This window comes from Hippocampus guttulatus, chromosome 14 (genome assembly GCF_054856545.1).
Source record: "Hippocampus guttulatus isolate MCC_2025c chromosome 14, RoL_Hgut_1.0, whole genome shotgun sequence".
Taxonomy (NCBI): Eukaryota; Metazoa; Chordata; class Actinopteri; order Syngnathiformes; family Syngnathidae; genus Hippocampus; species Hippocampus guttulatus.
The window spans coordinates 2,010,164-2,032,169 of record NC_141274.1 but is presented as its reverse complement, the minus strand read 5'-3'; the positions used below and the strand labels follow the sequence as shown (position 1 = coordinate 2,032,169).

At 46.1% G+C, this 22,006-nt stretch overlaps 2 protein-coding genes across 2 annotated transcripts in view; one reads left to right on the top strand and one right to left on the bottom strand.

Moving 5' to 3' along the window:
• phlpp1 (PH domain and leucine rich repeat protein phosphatase 1) overlaps positions 1-14,028 on the top strand; it is a 48,651-nt gene extending 34,623 nt beyond the window's left edge. The window contains exons 5-17 of the mRNA XM_086129472.1: positions 3,240-3,386; positions 5,064-5,291; positions 6,071-6,273; positions 6,430-6,490; positions 6,766-6,861; positions 7,109-7,264; positions 7,358-7,558; positions 7,886-8,048; positions 8,220-8,350; positions 8,652-8,765; positions 9,036-9,230; positions 10,285-10,513; positions 11,558-14,028. Of these exons, the coding sequence (XP_085985598.1) occupies positions 3,240-3,386; positions 5,064-5,291; positions 6,071-6,273; positions 6,430-6,490; positions 6,766-6,861; positions 7,109-7,264; positions 7,358-7,558; positions 7,886-8,048; positions 8,220-8,350; positions 8,652-8,765; positions 9,036-9,230; positions 10,285-10,513; positions 11,558-12,853 (3,220 nt within the window). The 3' untranslated portion in view covers positions 12,854-14,028. The remainder of the gene's footprint in view (positions 1-3,239; positions 3,387-5,063; positions 5,292-6,070; positions 6,274-6,429; positions 6,491-6,765; positions 6,862-7,108; positions 7,265-7,357; positions 7,559-7,885; positions 8,049-8,219; positions 8,351-8,651; positions 8,766-9,035; positions 9,231-10,284; positions 10,514-11,557) is intronic.
• A 186-nt stretch (positions 14,029-14,214) lies between these two features.
• On the bottom strand, positions 14,215-21,979 carry mep1bb (meprin A subunit beta b). The gene is made up of 14 exons (XM_086129273.1): positions 21,902-21,979; positions 21,804-21,822; positions 21,655-21,705; positions 21,530-21,573; positions 21,361-21,439; positions 20,638-20,755; positions 20,287-20,465; positions 17,938-18,156; positions 17,674-17,826; positions 17,367-17,582; positions 16,405-16,872; positions 16,159-16,338; positions 14,950-15,100; positions 14,215-14,431 (listed from the first exon to the last, which is right to left on the bottom strand). The coding sequence occupies exons 1-14, from the start codon at positions 21,977-21,979 to the stop codon at positions 14,215-14,217; spliced, it is 2,172 nt and encodes a 723-aa protein (XP_085985399.1).
• Positions 21,980-22,006: the final 27 nt, after the last annotated feature.

The window sequence follows — 22,006 nt, the reverse complement described above, 5'->3', positions numbered from 1 at the left end:
AGAGCCAAACGAGCCCAGAAGGCCATATTCATCAGCAGGGACGCTTTTAATGTCACTGACTGACTGGCCCTTCTCGCTCCCTCTCTTCATGTGCACCATCTGCTGCATGCTCATTGCGGTACTCGATTAAAGCACCACAGCCAACGTGTATGGACAGTACAGTATCTGTGATTATATGTGCAGTCACGTGAATGCAAAGGGCCAGGGGTGGCTTTATTCATTTATTTTTTTGTGCTGCTTAAGGTTGCTGCCGGATTATGTTCATTATAAGCGCTTGCAGAAAGAGAAAAGTCCGACCTCTTCCAGGGAAAGTAAATGTCCGCAGGCTGCATAGTCTTGTTGTTCAAATGCAATGCCTGGAATGTGCGTGTGTGGTTGCACTTGTGTAATCTGAGGTTCCTGAATGAGTCGGGCGCTTATGGTGTTCTTCCATGGTCATTCATAGAGAAGAGACATGTTATGGTTTTTTTTATTCTACAATTTAAAACGGTACCCGTTTGTTGAAATAATGTTTCTGTGGCATGCGTTAGTCAAAATACCCAAATGATCCATCGTTGTGTACCACACTGCACATTCCTTTTTATTTTTTTTTTTAAGATGAATTTAGTCGTTTTGAGGGGCTGTCCCGCTCCAACTTAGGCAAGAACGTGACCGTATACCGCGCCACATATACTGCCGTGTCAGTGGCGAGTTAGGCTGTGGTTACTAAGCTGACTCGGGGCAGCCTGTCCACAGCGAATTCTGCTCGCAAGAACAGAAACCACAATGGAATATTATGACCTTCCATCGAGGGTGTTAGATTACAGAACACCCCCCAAACAAGTGAAATCTGCCATAACCTTTGGCCACAAGCCGACGAGGAATTTTAGGTAAGATAAGCCATGTTAAACTAAAAAGAAAAACATTTACATGATTAGAGGCGCACATTTCAAGTCTAACTGGTACTCGTTCGCTGCGCAATTCGGAAACGGTATGTTGGGTGGAAGTTCGACCTCTAATTTTAATATGTACAAGTCACAGGAAGAAAAAAGAGAGTGCTTGGTTGTTTAATTTGACACTTGATGGAGTGGGCAAGGGACTCCAGGCACCCAACGATTTGTTTGCAAGCACTTAAAAAGTCAATTTTCATAATATTTCCTTTTAAATGTGAGTGAAGCACAGCTTTCCGCACTGGCCAAACATGGAAACATCCCTTTAGTGCTGCCAAACCTGAGTAGGCTCATCCTCATTTGACTCAGCCTGATGACACAAAAGGAGGTCAGTAATGAGAAAGACGTGTTTAGCCGAGAGTCCAATTCTTTTTTGCAGCGTTACCAGAAGGACCAAAGCCTTTATGAATGTGTGTGCATACATGCGTGTGTGTACTTTTTGGACAGTTTTGTGAAAAGCTGTTTTGGGTTGCATAAAAATACCAGCAGTGTGTGTGTGTGTGTGTGTTTTATTTGTTTGGTTGTTTGTTCATAACATCAAACTTGGGATTTTGTTAGATCTCCCAAAAGGAGGGCCACGCGTGGCCTTGCTGCCTGCCTCCTTTCTCTGCCATCTTTGCTCTGCTGGCCAAATACTTAGTGGCAGATCAGATAGGCAATAATCAGACTCGCCATTTCCTCTGGCATCAAACTGCCTCAGTTCCCAGCATGCATCTCTCTCTGTCTGAGCCTGAGCTCATTCCTCCCTGGCCATGCAAATGCTTTTGGCCTCTTTATTTACATTTGTGGGGATGCCTTTGCAATTTGTGAGGGACAGCTTTTGCCACGAATGAAGGTTTTCAAAGTAAAAGTTGACCAAGTGTGCCGGCAGATGCTTAAAATATCTAAAATGAAGGCCTCGTTTAAATATATGCAAAAATGACTTTGATTCTTAAATTATCTCTGGTCATAAAAAAATCCACAGATAGATTATAACTGTAGCATTTCGGTAAAACAGAGATTTAAATGAACGGAACCATCAACAACATTTGCGACTCGGGACTAGTTTCGGGTGCACACTTTGGCATAAATACCTCTCATGTCACAAATAAGGGAGATGTTCTGTAGAACAGTCAAGTATAATGAAAACATTCTTTGTTTACCCACCGCCAGAAGTTCCCTTTGGGTGTCATAGAAAAATATATGCACTTATTTTATATGCTCTGATGTCATGGTGCTGAATTAGAAAGGGTAAAAACTTTTGTCTGGTGCTCTTTCATTCTGTAGACATGACACGGAAATTAAAACCACGCAATTGCAAAATGACGCACAAATAGGCTTTGAAAACAGTGTTGACGAGGGCATTGAATCTCTCAAAGTTGACCTGCTTTGGTCTGTAGTGGGAATTCAGTGCTTGGACCTGGTGGCGCAGAACTCCGTTTCATTCAATTTGGGATGTTTTGTTTCAAAGGATGTGATCAGTGCAGTGTGGTTTTGGCTGATTAAGCACACTGCAGTGGTGGCACAGCAAATAGGAAATTGGTCACGTCGTGACCAGTGCTCATTAAAAAGCAATAGCTAGCAAACCACTGCCAAATTGTACACTTTTGCCCAGACCTACACAGTGCATTTGCTTTTGCGATATTAGTCAAAGGGAAGTAAATCCAATCTTTGGTTTCTTTCACCACAGGCCATGCAATTTCCCCCCCCCCCCCCCCCCCCCATTGAGTTCTGTGAAACTGTCCTCTAATCCTGCTTAGAGACAAACAGATTTGTTTGATCATAAACTCGCTGGTGGAGATAAAATCACTAGAGCGGCTTCAGACAGATACAGAGAGGGCGCAGGAGCGTACTCGACAATGGCACGATAGGACAGATGAGCAGAGGAGTAGGAAAGTGATACAGGCATTACTCAGCAGATTGCAGAGGTTGATTGAATGGCTGAATGACACACACAATGCCTGCGGTAGTCACCCTCAGCAGGAATGACTCGCCGGCTCTGATCAATCGCTCAGACGTGTTTTTTTATTTTTATTTTATTTTTTTTACCTTCATGTGCAGTGTATGTGTAAATAGTAAGATGAAAAACATCCATTGTGGCCATTTTAAACAACTACCCCGACATTGTCTCTTTGCAGGCATGTGAGTAAAAACAAATGAGGGGCTGTTGACCCATGTGAAGGTCACCCCTCAGCTACGGGACGCCGCTCCAAATGTCACCACCGGGCTCTGTTGTTTGACCTGACAACACAGACGTCAGGATTGCGACTGTTTGCTAAACGGCAAGTCTCCATGAATCTTAACGTCGTGTTGTGTCTCTTAAATGTGTAGGTTCTCTCGCCTGCGGAGTCTCAACCTGTCCAACAACCACCTCAGCCAGTTCCCGCTGGCAATCTGCGACATGCCCATGCTGACTGAGGTCAATCTCAGCTGCAATTACCTGCCCTCGGTTCCCAGCTCTGTGGGGGCCATGACCAAGTAGGTAACAGTAGGGTGTCAGTCTTCACGGGGTCACCTTGGGACCCACATTTTCCCCATCCTCATGGGTCAAAGTCAAACTGAGCACATGTAAAAATATTGAAAGGATATCTATGCCATCTTTATAAGCACAAGTCAATAAATAGTCCTTTTCATTTTGGTTTAAAATCCAGTTTCACCGGACATCAATTTTACTTGCCGGCGCTACTCTTACCTTACTCATACATTTTGGAAATCTGTAGTCTGTGGAAAGCCCTTTTTTGCTCCTATTGCGCAAAGCAATTCAGTAGATTCCATGTATGCGTTTTATAAGTAAGCGGTTCCAGTTGTTTTGTTCTTTCTTTGTTTTTTGTTATTGACATTAGAACTTAGGTCAGGCCATCACTCGATACAAAGTGGCTGAACTTTTCACCTGACCCGAGCGTCAAAAGTTTGCAAAGCCAAATGTAGCTGTTACCTAGTAACAACACCTGGCAGTGCAAACGCCACACAGCGCTTCACTAGTTTCAACACGCTCAACCCCTTTTGTGGGATTCGCCATTCATGCTCGGCTCGTTTAACGTGCAGGATTAAATGTTTACTCTCTGTCTGTTGTTAGCCCTCAGCTTCGCTTTGTTTTACAATCATCTCGCAATGAATCGTGTTGTTTAAGGCCGCATGAGATTATTTGAGGTTTTGTCTGGTGACAGTGTGACCTAATACTGATAATCAGATTGGGTGATTTCCCATAAAGACAATAACGTCTGTATGTGGTACATGGACATATCAACAAACACAAATACCCTCGCCACTACATCAACAACTCCACGAGAAATACATTATATGCCTGGAATCACAAGGTAACGGTGTTAGCGAGCAGAAATGTGCGCATCCAATGTTTTGGCTTTGAAGTGATAGCAAGTGCATCCATAGGGGATGCGAGTGTTTCTGCATGGTCACGGCAGTGTATTCAGACAGCGTAGTTGTTTGAAAGTGGCTCAGGATGGATCTTGAGCCCAGTTTAGATGATCATATGGGAGCAGAAGATGTGTGCGGGCGGTTATTTTTATTTTATAAATTAGCGACTTGTTTACATAACAGTGGGGTGGAAGTATATAAGATAAGATGACAGATAACAAAAGCTTTACCCGATTGTTAAATTCACTTGATGGTTGGGCTGGCACTCTAAAGACCCAAACTTTCCTGTACAAACAAAAGTTTCCCCGAATATTTATACCTGAAGTTTTCGACTATGCTTTTATCAGGGTGAGAGGTAAAAGTCATTGCATGAGTCACATTCAACTTTTGAGAACGTTTGACAACCGTTCAAAAAAAATTGATTGCCGTTTATTTTTAAAATCTCATCACTGAGGCGAGAATTCTTATTGTGGAGCCAATTTATAGTTTTCAGACAGCTATGCGAACCACTACCATTGCCAAGGCGTGATTTAGCAGCTCTGCTTGGACAGCTTTGATTTAACACGAACACGAAGCCATCCAGCCTGCAAGAGTGAGAGCGATGAGAAGTTAATCTGTTGGAATGATCTGGTCGGCCTGCACATTCCAGAAGTGGCCAGTAGGGCCGCTTGGGCGCTTGCCGCCACCTGCTGACCATTTTCTGTCACTTCACAGCTTGACAGGCCACAACTCTTTGGTTTCCTTTCCAATCAGTGTCGCGTTTCTCTCCCCCGCTGGCAGTTTGCAAACGTTTCTGCTCGACGGCAACAACCTGAGTAAACTACCCGATGAGCTGGGCTCCCTGCAGAGGCTGTCGTACTTGGGCCTCTCCTTCAACCAGTTCAGCCACGTGCCGCAGGTGCTCGAGCGGCTGGCCTCCATGGAGAAGCTGTGCATGGCCGGCAACAACCTGGAGACGCTCACCCTGCAGAACTTCCGGCTGCTCCGCGTCAAACACGTCGATCTCAGGTAACGGCAAAGGACAGAGCGAATGCGTGTCACGTGGTTTCTAGAAGATTGAACTTTGATTGTGCCCTTAATGATGGAAACCAAAGCAGGGAGACAGCCAGACTGCAGAGAATCAGGAAATGATTTGCTCATTGCGACTCCGACAGGTGTCTCGTCATAGGTTAAGTTGCAATGACTTGCACTATTTGCAAGTTAATGCCTCACTCCTTGTAACTTTGCTCAATCAGTAAAAAGAATTGGAAAACCAACGTGCTTTGCGCCATGCTCACGTGTCAGCGACCGGGTAGTAGAGTTTCTAGGGCAGTTGTTTTGTGCCTGTCAGCATCAGAATACCTTATGAATCACAGGTTTTTAAACAAGCTAGCATGGCCTCGTGGGTAGCATGTCTGCCCTTTGTGAATTTTGCGTCTTCTCTGGCTTCCTCCCCCATTCCAGAAAGTTGCATGTTAGGCTCGAAATTGTCTAAATGTGTGAATGCTTTCTTGTGTGTACGTGCCCTGACCAGCAAGCAGTCCTAGATATTTTGTGCCTCTCGCCCAAAGCCTCACTGGAAATCTGAATGAGGATAATAAGCATTGTAGAAAATGCATGGCTGATTTAAAACATAATGTTAATTACAAAATAGTATTCTGAATGTGCTGTATGGGAAAGATGGTATGGAACCCACACCCTTGATGTGACGCTCCAGAGGCCCAACTATTAGTATTTGTGTACAAGCAATTAAGAATTCAAGTTTCCCTAACGCGTGCCCTTAAAACATCTGTTCTGTGTTCTACCAGGCTGAATAAGATCTCCGACATGGTGCCGGATGAACCTGACCTGCTAAGGCACGTCACTCAGCTGGACGTGAGGGACAACCGACTGACGCAGCTGGATGTCTCTGTGTTTCCCCGCCTCGAGGTGCTTCACTGCGAGAGAAACCGAATCACCAGCCTCAAGGTCAAGGGCTGCCTGCTCAAGGGCATCTACGCCTCCAACAACGGTGGGTCTGAAGCTCTTCCTTCGTTTCAGACAGAGCCGGCTGATGTGAATATGTAACGTAACGCTCGCCTGTCCTCCCTTTTCCCAGCTACCTGTTTTTGTAGACTACTACAAATGTCTTTGCTGTAGGTTAATGAGTTTGGATTTCTCCCCACAGAGCTGCAGAGCCTGGAAGTCAGTCCCGTGCCCTCCAATCTTAATTACATGGACATCTCACGGTGAGAAAAATTCCCAAACACACACACACACGTGCAAGAACATAAAATGACCTTTAATGTGAAACATGAAAACGGAGGTCAATAGAAAGACAGTAATCTATGAGTTCGATTTATGTTTCAAAGCACTTAATCAGTATCTCAGGCTTGAAAACACTTCCTCCTTGCACCGCCATGAATTAAACACACGCGGGAGAAATATTAGCTGCCACGCTTTAACAAACCGCACACCATTTGTCATTATCATCGCCCCATTTTTTTCCTCTGCCCCTCCGAAGGAACCGTATGGAGTCTTTGCCAGACTGGCTGTGCGAAGCGAAGAAACTGGAAGTGCTGGACGCCAGCCACAACCTTGTCGGCGAGCTCCCAGTGCGGTGAGTGTCCCACTGCGGCGCGTCTGCAGCCTCTAAATGGAGTATGGCGCTGATTTATCCAGCTTGCCCTATGCCAGCCGCTCATCTGTCCTCCACAGAGGGTCATAAATCACACCAAACATTCTCACTTCCCCTCCTTAAAGAAGTCACTTTGTATGCTGCACATCTCTCATCTTTCTGTATATGCATAAGTGTCCATGCTAGGTCTTTTCTGACAAAGACGTCTGGGTGCTGCTCACTACTGCAGGTTGTTATGCAGCAGCAGCCTGAGGAAGCTGAGCCTTGGGCACAACCAGTTGCAGAAGCTGCCCGAAAGGGTGGAGCGCCCCCTGCTGGAAGTTCTTGACGTGCACCACAATCAACTGTTGGAGCTGCCCTGCAACCTGTTCCTCAAATGTGTCAGGTAGCTGCAAAGAGTGTAGATTGTTGCATTTTCATTGTCTTTTGTGTGGATAGTGTCACCTCCTTTTCATTCACCTTTTTATTTTGTTCCCAGCTTACGATGCGTGAATGCTTCAGCCAATAAGTTGGAGCACTTGCCTCCCTCCACACTGTCTGAGGAGAGCCACAGCATCCTGCAGGAGCTCTATCTGACCAACAACCGCCTGACGGACAAGTGCGTGCCCATGCTGACGGGCCACTCGCACCTTCGGGTTCTTCACATGGCCTACAACCACTTGCAGACCTTCCCTGCCAGGTAACGCTCACTCGTAGTTTATACCAAAGTAGCATCGAAAGTGGGGTTTGCGCACAACGAATTTTGAAGTGTGATACACCCCACACATGATGACAATCATAGTTTTCTGAAGAAATTGGAGAGGGAAAAAAAAATCATCTAAAATTGTCTATGAGCCGTCTCTAAAAGATAAAGATAATCTCATTCGGAGTCATCTGGCCTTTGCTCACTTTGGACAGAATGAGCCCGATTATACGATGTGCCCCATTTCGGCCTCTAGTCCAAAAACACTTTCCGCACTAACTGAAAGTCTCCACACTATTCAATATTTTGTCCTTATTCCACCAGCAAAATGGCCAAGCTGGAGGAGCTGGAGGAGGTCGACCTAAGCGGCAACACACTGAAAACTGTGCCCACTACCATCATGAACTGCCGGCGTATGCACACGCTCATTGCTCACTCCAACTCCATTGAGGTCTTCCCTGAAGTCATGCAGCTGATGGAAATGAAGGTAAGGCAACCTTAGATACACTTGCACGCAATAAAACACGACAACGGGATCAAAATTTCAAACTGCATAGAAAGATTAGATGATGGAAGCATACCTACTCAAGTGGCCAACAAGTCTATATGCCACCCGCATGCTTTGTGCAAGTGTTTACGTGTCTTCTTGTGACGTTAGTGTGTAGATTTGAGCTGCAACGAACTGAGCGAAGTCACGGTGCCCGAGAATTTGCCTCCCAAGCTTCAAGAACTGGACTTGACTGGAAACCCACGTCTCAACCTGGACCATAAGACCCTTGAACAACTCAAGTGAGTGCGTGCATGCGTGCGTGCATGTGTAATGAAGCAAATTGATATGGACTTAAAATCTACTTTTAAATTAACTAATTTCAGGAAACATTAGCGCTAGTAATTTGTAATAATGTAAATGCTCAATGAGACGGATTAAAAATATGGAGTGGACTGTACGTGCTATGTAGAAGTGCGCCCGTACATACTTTGCTCACTCGTGGTTTAGCATGTGCTTGCTTTTATTTTTACCTTTGTTTTTTTTTCTTCTCTCTTTCATTCAAAACGAATGGATGTAATTCCCTTCTTGTTGCTCTCCCAGTAATATTCGCTGCTTCCGTATTGATCCCCCGCCGACCTTCTCATCGAACGAGGCACCTGGCGGGCCCGCCGTGTGGAGTCATGGTTACACAGAGGCCTCAGGCGTCAAAAACAAGTGAGTTTCATCAGTCAATCATGGAGGGGGGGGGCAGGGGGGATAATCAATGGAGCCTCACTAAGTCATTAAGGGTGCCGATTGAAAACGTGCTAAAACATCTCCACGCGGACATAGAGCAGAGAGGCGAGCTGTGCATGCCATTCTTGCTCGACATACTGGCTGGAGTGGTGTTACCATGGTTATCAGCGTGCTGAGCAATCGATAAGCAAGCAGAAGACTTTCTTCAATAACATGGCGACCGCGCAATACGATTTCTTTCTGTTTCAGACTGTGCGTGGCGGCGCTCTCGGTGAACAGGTTCTGCGGCAGTCGTGAAGCTCTTTACGGCTTGTTCGATGGCGACAGGAACGTGGAGGTGCCCTACCTTTTACAGTGCACCATGAATGATGTGCTGGCGGAGGAGCTGCACAAGACCAAGAGCGAAGAAGACTACATGACTAACACGTTCCTTGTCATGCAAAGGTCATTATGTGTTTAAACGTAGCTACGAATGTGTTATGATGCATTTCTGTGTTGTTAAATAGTGCTTTATTTCGGGCAGTGGTTAGTACGGCCATCTAACCGTCCTCATCTTGGAGATTCTGATCTCTGCTCCGGTCCTCCTGTGTGGAGTTTGCATTTTTGCCCAGAGTGCATGGGTGCACAGACTTCCTCCCATTACGAAAACATACCTTGGATTAATTGAAGACTCTTAAGTGTCCATATGTACAAATGAATGTGTAAATGCTTGTCGTTGTGTGTTTGCAGTGCAAACAGCTGGCTGGTGACCAGTCCTATGTAGGCCAGGGCAATTAATGGACACCCACTTCCTCAAAATTCAAGGATACAAAGATCCAAGTTATTATATCAGCACACACATACACATCATACGGCACAAAATATGATACCCGAAGTACCTGATTAGCCCAGTAAGTCCCAAGACGTGTGAAAATAAAGGGAGCATAATAACAGACGGTAAAATAAATATGACTGAGAGAAAAGGCAGATGTTTATTCATGGCTTGAATGTGTGTAGAGATGCAAGGCATCATAGGTGTGAATGTAGTCGAATAAAAATGCAAGAGATTTGAATTTCACATCATATTTACAAGCTCATTTTTTGAAACGAAATGAGAGTTCAAGAATAAAGTGTTCATTGTGCAGGGATGAATGGGCATGAAGGCTATGGTGGTAGTTTTGAGTTGTTGCGGTTTCTACGTTTTGAAGTCAGCGCATCATCATTTTATTCATCGTGATTTCAATGTCAATCCAAATAATCGTGGTTAGTGTTATTTTCATAATCGTCCAGCCCTTGACGAGAGTGTGCCCTGTTCCTTGCCACAAATCTTCTGGGATAGGCTCCAACTCACCCGTGGCATGAGTGACAACAAGCGCAATAGAAAATGGATCAATGTAATGCACTTTATTTCAAGACAAAGCTTACCTCACAAACCTGTCACAAACCTTCATTATATCAACTTGATGTTCTTAAAATGATGAATCCATAAATCAGTGCTGCTCCCTTGTCACCACCGCAGGAAGCTGGGAACCGCCGGGCAGAAGCTGGGCGGCTCGGCAGCTCTTTGTCACATCCGCCACGATCCCACCGACCCCAGCGGCTGCTTTGTTCTGACGGCCGCCAATGTGGGCAAGTGTCAGGCCATACTGTGCCGCAACGGAAAGCCCCTGTCCTTGTCCCTGCTCCACAATGTCGGCCTGGAGGAGGAATACCGCCGGATCAGGCAGCACCGAGCCATCGTCACAGAGGTAACGTTTATAGCGTGGAGAATGTGTGACCTCATCACTTTTCAGACACTGGCAGGCTCTACATTTAATACCTTAGCCCTCAATTGGCACTTACCTACACTAACTAAATCGCCCAGTTGAGCTGGTCGTGGCTGAATAATGGGGAGCAACCTAACTGTCCTCACGTGGTCTAGTTTTTCTGGAAAATCCCACCTTGAAAATGGCTCATTTGGTCAATGTCTCCTTCCGTCGGCCACTATAAAAAAAATCCAGTGTATTGATGCAATCAAATTTAGCTGCAAGAGCTTTGCTCCAAACAACTGATCAAGACGGTTTGCTGACTTGATTGTGGGCCAGGTTACTTTCGCTGTGAGGAGAATTTGAAATCTGAAATGCCATCGCTAATACAAATTGTTCTTGATGTTTTTTAAAAAATAATTATTCCCCGTTATTCACTGGAAAAACCTCTGCAACACCCTAAAATGCCAGTAGGTGGTGCCAAAGCCTTTTGTAATAGCCCTAAATTACCACCAGATGTCTTGGTGCCAATGAACTGCTGCATTTTAAATGAATACTTCTGGATTGAGATACAATTATAAACATTGTGGGGTGGGGTGGTCAGTTACGCATGTTTTTTTTAGTCCGTGTCCCCCGCGAACAATGGGACACACTCAATTTCCCTCTTCCAAAAACATGGGAAACATCTTGACATTGTATTCATGTTGTATCGCTAGTTGAATTCGGCTGCCATAGTTATGCTCTGAACCATAATTAGAAGATGGAAAAATACTGACCCCGTTGTCAGCCAGTTGAATGGCGCTGTGAGGAGAATTTAAGATTTGGTTAAAGAAACATTCCATTTGTGAATACAATGTACCAGTACCTTAAATTGGCCAGCACAACTGATTCTTAAATCCCTGGGCAGATGAAGTTAAGAGAATGGAATTAATACAGTTTTATAGAACCAATATTAATGCAGGCCAATGCATAGAATAGTGACTACGCCAGCAGGGAAGGCATCTCCGGCCCACGACGTTCTAAATGTATTTTGTGTTTTTCCTGCAGGACAACAAGGTCAACGGCGTGACTGATTCCACCCGCATCATGGGCTACTCCTTCCTGTATCCGTCCGTCATCCCGTCTCCCTACGTGCAGACAGTCACGCTCACCCCGCAGGACGAATTCTTCATTCTGGGCAGCCGTGGCTTGTGGGATGCCGTGTCTCCCAGCGAGGCGGTGGAGGCGGTGCGGAACGTGCCCGACGGCCTGGCCGCCGCCAAGAAGCTGTGCACGCTGGCGCAGGGCTACGGCTGCACCGACAGCCTCAGCGCCGTAGTTGTCCAGCTCAGCGTCAGCGAAGACTGCTGCTCCTGCTGCTGCTCGGAGCCCCCCCGGCCGCCTCCCAGCCCCGGCTTGGGCCCCTACCCGCCGTCATCGTCGGGCATGAAGGAGCGCCCCTCGGACAGCTCCTTGCCCGTGCCGCCGTCGTCCTGCAGCGAGATGAGCAGCGAGATAAGCACCAGCGAGATGAGCAGCGAGGTGGGCTCCACCGCCTCGTCTGACGAGCCCCCGCAGAGTTCCCTGGTGCTACTGCACGAGCAGGGCCACCACCCTCACTTGCACCACCAGGCCCACCCCACGACGCTGCAGCCCCAGCAGGCCCACGCCGCCGCCCAGCCCTGCCAGTATCTGTTCACTGGCCCTGAGCTCCCTTCAGCCCGCAGCTGCTGTACGCTTCACCCCGGCTGCTTGGCCAGCTCCTTCCAGCGCCAGCTGTCCAGCGCCACTTTCTCCAGCGCCCTCTCCGACAACGGGCTGGACAGCGAGGACGAGGAGCCCATCACCGGCGTTTTCTCCAATGGAAGCCGCGTGGAAGTCGAAGCGGATGTTCACTGCCTCAAATCTGAGTCCTCCACGTCAACGCAAGCGTCTTCCTCCTCCGGCCACGAGTCCGGCGTGCTCCCTCTTCCACCGCCTCCTCCTCCACCACCATGCACCCCCGAGCCCCCGGACGAAGGAGTGGACATGAGCATAGCGGGTACCGAGAACGTGCCGGAGAGGGACGAGGCGTGGCAATGTGGCGGCGATGGCTCCAAGGCGGCGTTCGGAAAGCGGAGAGTCAACGGCTCGGTGGCTCGCCAGGAGAAGAGTCACAACCTCATCGAGGTGGCCACCGACGCCCCCTCCAAGAAGTCTGGCGGGTATTTCAACGCCCCGACACAGCCCGACCCAGACGACCAGTTCATCATCCCCCCCGAGCTTGAAGAGGAGGTCAAGGAGATCATGAAACAGCATCAGCAGAAGCAGCAGAAGCCGCCCGGGACGGACCAGCCGGTGGACTACTTTGACACCCCGCTCTAGAAGACCAGCTCCAACCTCATCTCGGCATGCACGCAATATCCCGCCCCTCCCTCGCCATCACCATGACGACACGCACACCTGAGGACTTCACACTTATTTTCCAAACTGCCTTTCTGTTCCTGAGCATTTTCTTTCCCAACTGCTCCCCAATGGAAAAACATGCAGATGAGCCCTTTAATAAAACTGGATCCATTGTGAACATCCTCTTGTGTTCACACAAACATTGGAGCAATGGACCCTTGTTTTGTTTTTGGGTTTTTTTTTGGTTTGTTTGTTTTGTTTTGTTTTTTAGTTTAGACACCCCAGTAACCAAAACTAGTCTCTTTTTAGTCACAAATGCGTGTTAATCTGAATCCCACGCTTTGGTTGAACTTGTTTGAACTCACCATATCGTTTCACTTGAAAGCAGCAGGAACCCTTTTAAGAGCGACACACATCATCTTTTTACTCTCAACTTTGTGGAATGGTACACCGGTAATACCACACGTAACCGTTGTAGATAGGGCACTTAAGATACTGTATTTCTTCAGTAATTCATGGCTCGGCCTATAAAATGGCATAGACCTTTTTTTTGTTGTTGTTGTTGGTAGAAACTATGAATACTAACTCCTAGGAGTTGCATACTCTATATGGTGACTCAGTCACTTTTACTAATCTTCTCTGAGAGAAATGGTGATTTGTGGGCTTTTTTTTCCAATGATTGTAAATAAGAGAAATGTTGTATCCAGATGCTTTTAAAGGATCAATGTCAGTGAAGGTTTTACTGGAGAATGTGAGGGCATTTGCTGTTATCGAGGTTGACCATGCCCATTCCCTTCTTTTATATACCGTTTAGACATACTAAAACAACAACACACACATGTGCAATTGCAGTTCAAAACATTTCTAGCAACACAATTCTTTCCCTTCTTTGTTTGATTTCAATGTCCTGTAGTCAACACTGTATCAAATAAACACCAATAGACTTTTTTTTTTTGTTGGTTTTGTTTTGTTTAGGGTTTTTTTGTACACATACATGGAGATTGACATTCTATTTTCATAACACAGCCCCACGTTACCGCCGGCATGATCATGTCGAGTTTAATAATACAAGCAAAATATATATCCACGTGGAAAAGAGACAACACAGATGTTCCCGTCTTTGGTATAATAAATTTTAAATTTGTGAATATAAACTCAAATGTCTGGGTGTTTCATGATTTGAAATTAACTTGACAACATTGAATAGGCCCGTGTGCATTGGCCCGTTGTGTAAATGGCCAGCAAGGGGCAATCTGAAACATGCAGCATGATCATCGTACTACAGTATTGATGAACGCCGAATCGTTTCAACTTTGTCCTTTTGATCTTTCCGTCACCGCTCACGCTACTCTTCCCATGTTCCCCATGACCAGGCTGTTTTCAGAACCTTGCTTCTTGTACTTCTTCTTCAGGCAAACAGCGGTGGTCAAGGTCACCACCAGCATGACGCCCAGCACGGACAACGAGGAGGCCAGGGCGAGGGTTCTGTTGTCCGCCTGGGAGCCTCTATGCTGGCAGCTGTCGCCGTAGAACCACCAGTCGACCCCCACGGCGCACCTGAGACGAGCAGGCGGGTTAGAGACCAATCACGTCACATGATGATAACCGTTCACCTCCATCGCCAACATCTTATCTTGTGTTGTTAAGATTGTATTTCCTGATTCTGTACTCATAGGCGGGTGGCAATTTTCCCATTTGAACTTGCTGAATGATGACCCCGTTGACATTTCTATCTGCTTGCAAACTACTACGTAAGCATGTCAAGAAAAAGTCAAACATGGAGCAAGCGCTGTGTTGGAGTCGGTGTATAATAATATGTTGGCCGACCGCGAAGTTCGATGCACCAGATCTGATGCTGTACAACCCAGATATAAAGCGTTAAGCACAATGTGCACATTTGGTGGCATGATAATCGGTATTATGACAGCATTATTCAATGTAACGTTAAAAAAAAAAAAATCATACAGTAACTGAAAGAATTGCAACATATTTGATTTTGAATATCATCAGGTTTGTCTTTGTGCGCACGTGTGTGTGTGTGTGTGTGTGTGTGTGTGTGAGATGTGTGCTCTCACCGGCAAACCGCCTTCCCGTGTTCTTGCACGCACACGCCGTCATTTTGACACCGCACGCAGGATCCAGGGGGAGATTCGGTGTTGTTGGTGGTAGGCGGCATGCTGGGGGTCGTGTTTGGCAAAGGTTGGCTTTCAGTCAGATGCGACACGTCTGAAGAGTCAGAGCACACGAGAGGAATGTTGAGTTCAATTCAGATGAATCCAAAGACTGTTGATTGCTTAATCATAGATGCGGCAACAAGGTTAGTGTCCGATACTATGTTTGACAGAACGTGAATGTACAGTACTGTATATGTGATGTACTGTAAGTCAACAAAGGTCTCACATTACATGGGCAAAAGTCAGAAGTCAAACCCATTTACAACTTATCAAGGAGCTTTGTTCGATCAGGGATCACCAACATGTTGCCCACAAGCAGCAGATATCCCCCAAGGCACGCATGACTAGCCTTGGGGAGCAGCCCCGTGCTATAAATAGTTCACCGGGAATGAGACATTGTGTTCGAACGGATCATTTGAAATTGGAAATATTGTAGAAATCAAGTGTGGCAAATTGATATTTATCAGTGGCCTCCCCTCGTAATTAAAAAAAAAATAATCGATAATTATTTTTCAGGAATGACTGATTGATTTAGTGGCTTTGGACACTGTATATGTCTATCATCCATTAGCCGCATTAAGCGCTAGTCAAGATGTAGCTTTCAGTTTTCAAGAAAGTTGTTGACCTTTTGGTTTGACCTTTGTGTCAACAAAGTTTCCAGGACCTTTTCCATGGGAACTTTAGGATTTTTGCAAAGATTCAATTTGCGCAATTGCGAATCTTCCGTGGACTTAAGATTTTAGGAATCTGGATGGAAGCTCGAGAAAACGGACAGAAACAGGAACATGCAAACGCCACACTGGAGCTGAGATTCAAACTCCGAACAATAGGAAGTGCGAGGCAGACGTGCTTACTGCACTATCTTGAGAACGAATGGGCAAAATTACCCAATACTTTTGTCCCTCCAGCCTATTTCAGGTTCCTTGTCGCCCTCCTCTAACACACTTGATTTCAATGATCAGGACCATTATTAGGCTTCCGCAAATCTTGCTAATGCGCTGATAGTTTGAATCAAGAGTTTTGTAGGAGGGGGACAACTAAAACAGGCTGGGTCGGTGCTCTTGAGGACCGGACTTGGGCACCCCTGGTCTATATGGTGAGTGTTTTTACCCTCCATGCTGAGGAGAAAGATGGCATCCCCTCCCTTGATGAAATCTCTGCTCCTGGCTCTTAGGTGGGTGAGGTACACCGACGTCCCGGTGCCTGGTCCTCTGAAGTACTTGGAGCCGTCTGTGTCCGTCACCTCGACGCCCACCTTTCGAGGGTCATCCCAGAAGAGCCTGTTGGAGCCTGATAGACAAAGCCGAACGTTAAACACGAGCCTCTCACGAGAAGAGCGTCTTTCAACATGCGAACCCGTAATCCGCTTGCTGGGATCGGTGGTGATGCTGCGCTGGTTGGACATGCGCTTCTGGATGTGAGGGTGCTGGTCCATAAGCATCATGGTCATTTGCTTCCAAGAACAAGGCCACTTCTGCCCGCTGTCGCCCTCGCGGGCCACCAGGTTCACGTAGGCCGCCATTTGTTCCAAGGAACTGGCCTTCCCGCTGGGATAGAGCTTCATCTGGAAGGTGTAGCCCTCCTTGGAGGTGAAGGGTGGGCTGTAGATGGCCGTGTCCACAGGGGTGTTCTCCATCACGTGGCTGAAATTCTTCACGCGCCACGCAAACTCGGGACACACGGTCTCCGAAACGTTGATGTCATCCAGAGACAGTCCACCTGCAGATGGTCCCGCACCTGCTTTGGTTCCCTGGAAGACCACGCGGAACTTCTTTGTGGCGTTTAGCCTGACATGGTGCAGCTGCCACAGGTCCTGAGGGAGTCCTGTTACATCAAATGAGCTTAGTTATTAACCCATTCACTCCCAAAGACGTTTTTAAACGTCTTTTCAGACTTGGTCCAGAATTGGCTGGTACTGAATGAGTTAAGGAGCATTTAAGACCACCCAGGGGTGGGGGGCCTTTTTCTTATTGGGGGCCCATTTCATGAGCATGTATTTGGGGATTCAATGTTTTCACGGTTTTTAAGGCAGTTTCTTCAAGTCTCTTGTTGCTATTGGCCAAATAATCACACATGGCGATATTTTTCCGTCGTATGTGGGATATCTCACATTTAAAAGTCACATGCCTGCCGTGATGAGAAACCCATGTCTGAAAAGACAAAGGAAGACAATTCCAGACTTTGAAGTTTCCCTCAAGCAGCATCGTCACATTTCGGCCAGATTGAATTTCTCTTGCAGACGAAACATGGCCCACGGGCCTTCGGTTCCACACCTCTGACCAAGTTTGCACAGATATAAGAGAGTGAGTGATATTAACCGTCAATGGTGGTGATCAAGCGCAGTGTCCCCGCAGGGTGAGCTTTGTCGTACTCCCGCACAAATATCTTGAGCGAATCGTTGAGGCCGCCGCTGTTATAGAAGAAAAACTGCAGACATTGATAACCTCGCTTGGGGTAAAGGATTCGGCTTTCGAGAAGGGCTGTGTCACCGGGGTTGGCCCCGTTCGTGTTGAAGTGCATGAAATAGCCAGAACCTAACGACATTCAATCAAATAAAAATGACATATTACTGACGTCGGGCATATTTATACTTCGTAGACTGATTTTCTATGGGCCTCCTCTCACCAGTGCATTTGCCCATGTTGGAGTAGTCCGCGTCGGGTCCGCCTGCTGCCTTGGATAGCCTGTGCCAGTCCTCCTGGTCGCCCGGCCCCTGAATCATCCCGCAGATGTTCTCCTGCTCAAAGTCGCACGAGTCCAGAAAAGTGGAGCCCCGAGCTGCAAGACGAAGCCACGACTGTGAACGGCTATAACGCCATCTTGTCAGGTCAACGTCAATCGGCTCATGAACAGCAGCCTCAACGAGACAATAAAAGCCATTCTTCTCACTGCAGTTGTAGAGGCGGGAGAGCTTGAGGAGGTCGCTGTCGCTGAACTCCATCCTCTGGCCGATGACGTCGGCGAAGGCGGGGATCTTGGTGACGATGGTGGGCTCGGAGCCGTTGCGGAAGGCCGTCTTGCTGTAGTGCATCATGGAACCGTAGTCGTAGGGGACGCCGAGCGAGCTGGAGGTGGTGTCGTTGTGGATCTTGAAGTTGTGCTCTCGGCCTGGATGCCGCACAAAACAAGACTGGTGACTTACATTCATTCGGTGGGTATAAAAAGTCGACACACCTCTGTTCAAATGCTCAGGGGTTTTTTTTTTGTCGTTTCAATTCGGTACTTTTTACCGCCACCATGAATGTTACCTATCGCGTCTACAATTAAAAACAAACATTTTTAGAGGGGTAAGTAAAATACTGTATTAACCACTCACATTCAAACTTACAGTATGTTAAATAAGAGTCTGCCTACCCCTGTCATCATTTAAAGGGCCTCTGATTGAACCCAAATAAAGTTCAGCTGTTCTCGTAGGCTTTTCCTGACATTTTTGTCATCACATCTCACAGCACAAGCCATCATCTGCAGAGAGATGCTCAAAGGTATCAGACAGCAATAGGATACAAAAGAATTTCCAAGGAATTAAATATAGCATTGATGGGCAACTTCAATTCTGGCGGGGGCCCCAATTTGTCGTCATCAGGGGGGCTGCCAAGAGGTAAGCAACAGTGAAGGAGCTGCGAGAATTTCTGGCAAATACTGGCTTCTTAGCACACGTGACAACAGTCTCCCGTCTACTTCGTATGTCTGAGTTATGGGTAAGACGGAAAGCTTCTCTTCCGAAGTAAAACATCCATGCCTGCATGCTTACATTTGACCAAAACACACATGAACTCTCGTAAATGGGAAAATATGTAACTATCCAATAAAACCAACTTTCACTTGATCTGTAAAGAATATAGGCAGAAAAAGTTTTGAAATGATTTGTCTTGCTTCCTTTTTTATATGACAAAATCCCTCGCCTTCAAACAGGGGTGTGTTGACTTTGTATTATTATGACTCACCGTGTATGCACGTGTCATGAGTATTTCTATTGCTTGATAGGACAATTAATCAAAGTTATATGCACTCTAACAGCAGCTATTGATGATAAATGGTGGTGCAGTTGTGCCACGTTGCTCTGTTTATCGCACACCAACTACACTTTTCTCACTTAAGCACTAAAACTGATGAACGATAGCCCACAACAAAGTACAATACTCAACGGGTGTTTCCTTCTCATATAATTTAATGACTTGCAATAAAAATTGATCATTCTGTTCATAGCAGTTTGCATCATGCTGAGCACGCTGCTAACACTTGTATTGTTTTAATAATTGCGTTTAAATGCAGTGCAGTGACATCTCTCTCTCTTCCTCTCACACTCTTTATATGAAGTATAAAGGTTCATATGTATATACAGTATACTGTGTGTATGTATATATATATATATATATATATATATAAAAGGCAGCCCGGTAGTCCAGTGGTTAGCACATCGACTTCACAGTGCAGAGGTACCGGGTTCGATTCCAGCTCCGGGGTCCCTGTGTGGAGTTTGCATGTTCTCCCCGGGTCTGCGTGGGTTTTCTCCGGGTACTCCGGTTTCCTCCCACGTTCCAAAAACATGCATGGCAGGCTGATTGAACGCTCTAAATTGCCCCTAGGTGTGAGTGTGGGCGTGGATGGTTGTTCGTCTCTGTGTGCCCTGCGATTGGCTGGCAACCGATTCAGGGTGTCCCCCGCCTACTGCCCGAAGACGGCTGGGATAGGCTCCGGCACCCCCCGCGACCCTAGTGAGGATCAAGCGGTTCGGAGAGTGGAGAGAGAGAGAGAGAGATATATATACTGTATATATAATAAAAAGGGTTTAGTTAGTAGCGTCAGTAGTATGTTGCTAGCCGGTAGCTGTGATGTAGAAATCCGCTACATCATTCTGAGACCTGTTTTTAATATTTTGACTCGTCAACAAATAAAGCAACCCAAATATTAGATACAGTACATTTCTACACAACCTCATTTAATAATGACAATATTATTCAATGAATACCTAACTGGCAGTGACATTTAAAAATGCACATCATTGTCTTGCTATTTTCCAAGTGTCCCTAATAATGCGTCCTGTATTGTGATCACTTCTGTGCATGACTTTGACCGGCAGATGCAGACTTATGAATTTTTTATTTTTATTTTTTAATGAACAGATTCATAGATGGGTTTCCCAAAAAAAAAAGTTAAAATGTGGTAAAACGTATGAAATAGTCTATTTGAAGAATGACTAATATTTTACATATTGTCTATAATGCAGCTGTAGCTTACCCTCTGAGATGCGGTCCCACATGATTTGCACGTAGTCGTCCCGGTCCGCTCTGGACTGTTCGTGCCAGAAGCCCAAAGCGTGCAAGAACTCATGTTCGATGGTGGCGATGCGATCGCAGTTTTTACCGATGGACAGCCGCTGCCTCCCGATGCGCTGGTTGCCCACCGAGGAGAAACAGCTTCAAGAACGCAAGGAAAGCATTCATGATTCAAATGGCAAATAGAAGGGAAAAAAAATAAATCTTCAAATTTAGAAGTTCATACTGTACTCCTGCCTTATCTCAAGTTAACCATAACTAAGATATGGCGCACAGTAAAAGCAAGTTTGACAGTGCTGTGCTCGCGCCTCACCCGCTGCCTTTGAAGATGCCGATGTAGTTTGCTTCTCCACTCCACGGCTTGAAGTCAATACAGGTCTTAAGGCGGTACTGCTCAAAAGCCTTCAGGATCACACCTTTTGCGTTGATTTCTGCACTCGAAAAAATGCACAAAAAAAAAAAAAAAGTTCTTTCCTGCACGTGTGCACTTTTGTCATACTGAAAGCTGTGTCTAAATCTCGTGGAAGTCCAACACAGCGCAGCAAGACTAGTTGACGTCCAAGTAAATTCATCCATCGTAGATTAATTAGGCCCTATTTTTGGGCCCAAGCGCAGTCGAACTGTGGTCATGGCTGGAGTTTTCTTTCTTTTGATGTTTTCCTATATTGCTGCGAGTCAAAGGGGTCATTTGCGCCGTTGTGGGAGGGAACGCAGACGACGTGTTTGCCATCCAATGGAAGCAGCTCCCCTCATTCGATTTAAATTCATCGCTAGGTGCCGTGCAGTTTGCGCCGCATGGAAATGCGGGAGATCGGCATGTGCAAAGTACATTTAAAAACAACTGCATGCAAGAAGATCTCCATTTGCAAATGACAAAAGTTGGCGTGTGGCAAACAACCACTCTCCCAGACACATAGTTGTGCCACGGTCGGGGGAGCATTCCACTGTATTTTACTGACCTGATTAGCAACAGCTTTCAGACTGATACAGTGCAAACTATGAGCACAATAATAATAAAGTAAAATCAAAAATTCACCAAGGTCATCCCCCATGTAATAAGGGATGGTCGTGGGCCACCGGTACTCTTCGCCCATTATGGAGTTCCGACTTTGCTTCTGTTGGTTAGAAATGAGAAGCGCGTGAGAGCAAAACATGATACTTCACTACAGTATGAATAATAATATTATTTCATGAGGACCACAAACCTCGCCAAGCACAATGTCGCCTTCTACCAGATTTAATCCTGCTTCTGTACGGCCAAAGCACAATAACGAAGCTTCAAAATTGGAAGAATTTTAGCGATTATTTTTTCCGGCTTTCCCGCACGTACCTTCATTGATTTCAAAAATATCCAAATCTCGGCCACCATCCACATCAAAGTCTGCAATAAAATATCATGTTAGGTTAGTGATAAAAACGAAAACAAAAAAATACACACGCACTCAAACTCTGCGAACTCCTTTATTGTCCCTTACTTACCTTGTATTATTTCTGTAGGCTGAAGAAATCCAGAAAAAAAATGTAAATGATAAAATCATGAATACATGTCATTTCTTTCTTTCATGTCATTTTCTCACCATGCACAGTGCGGCGCCACACAGCAAACACGCGATGTGCAGAGCCAGTGATACACCTGTGGATGTTTCTCCAGCCATGTCTAACAATAATGTTCATCGACGGCG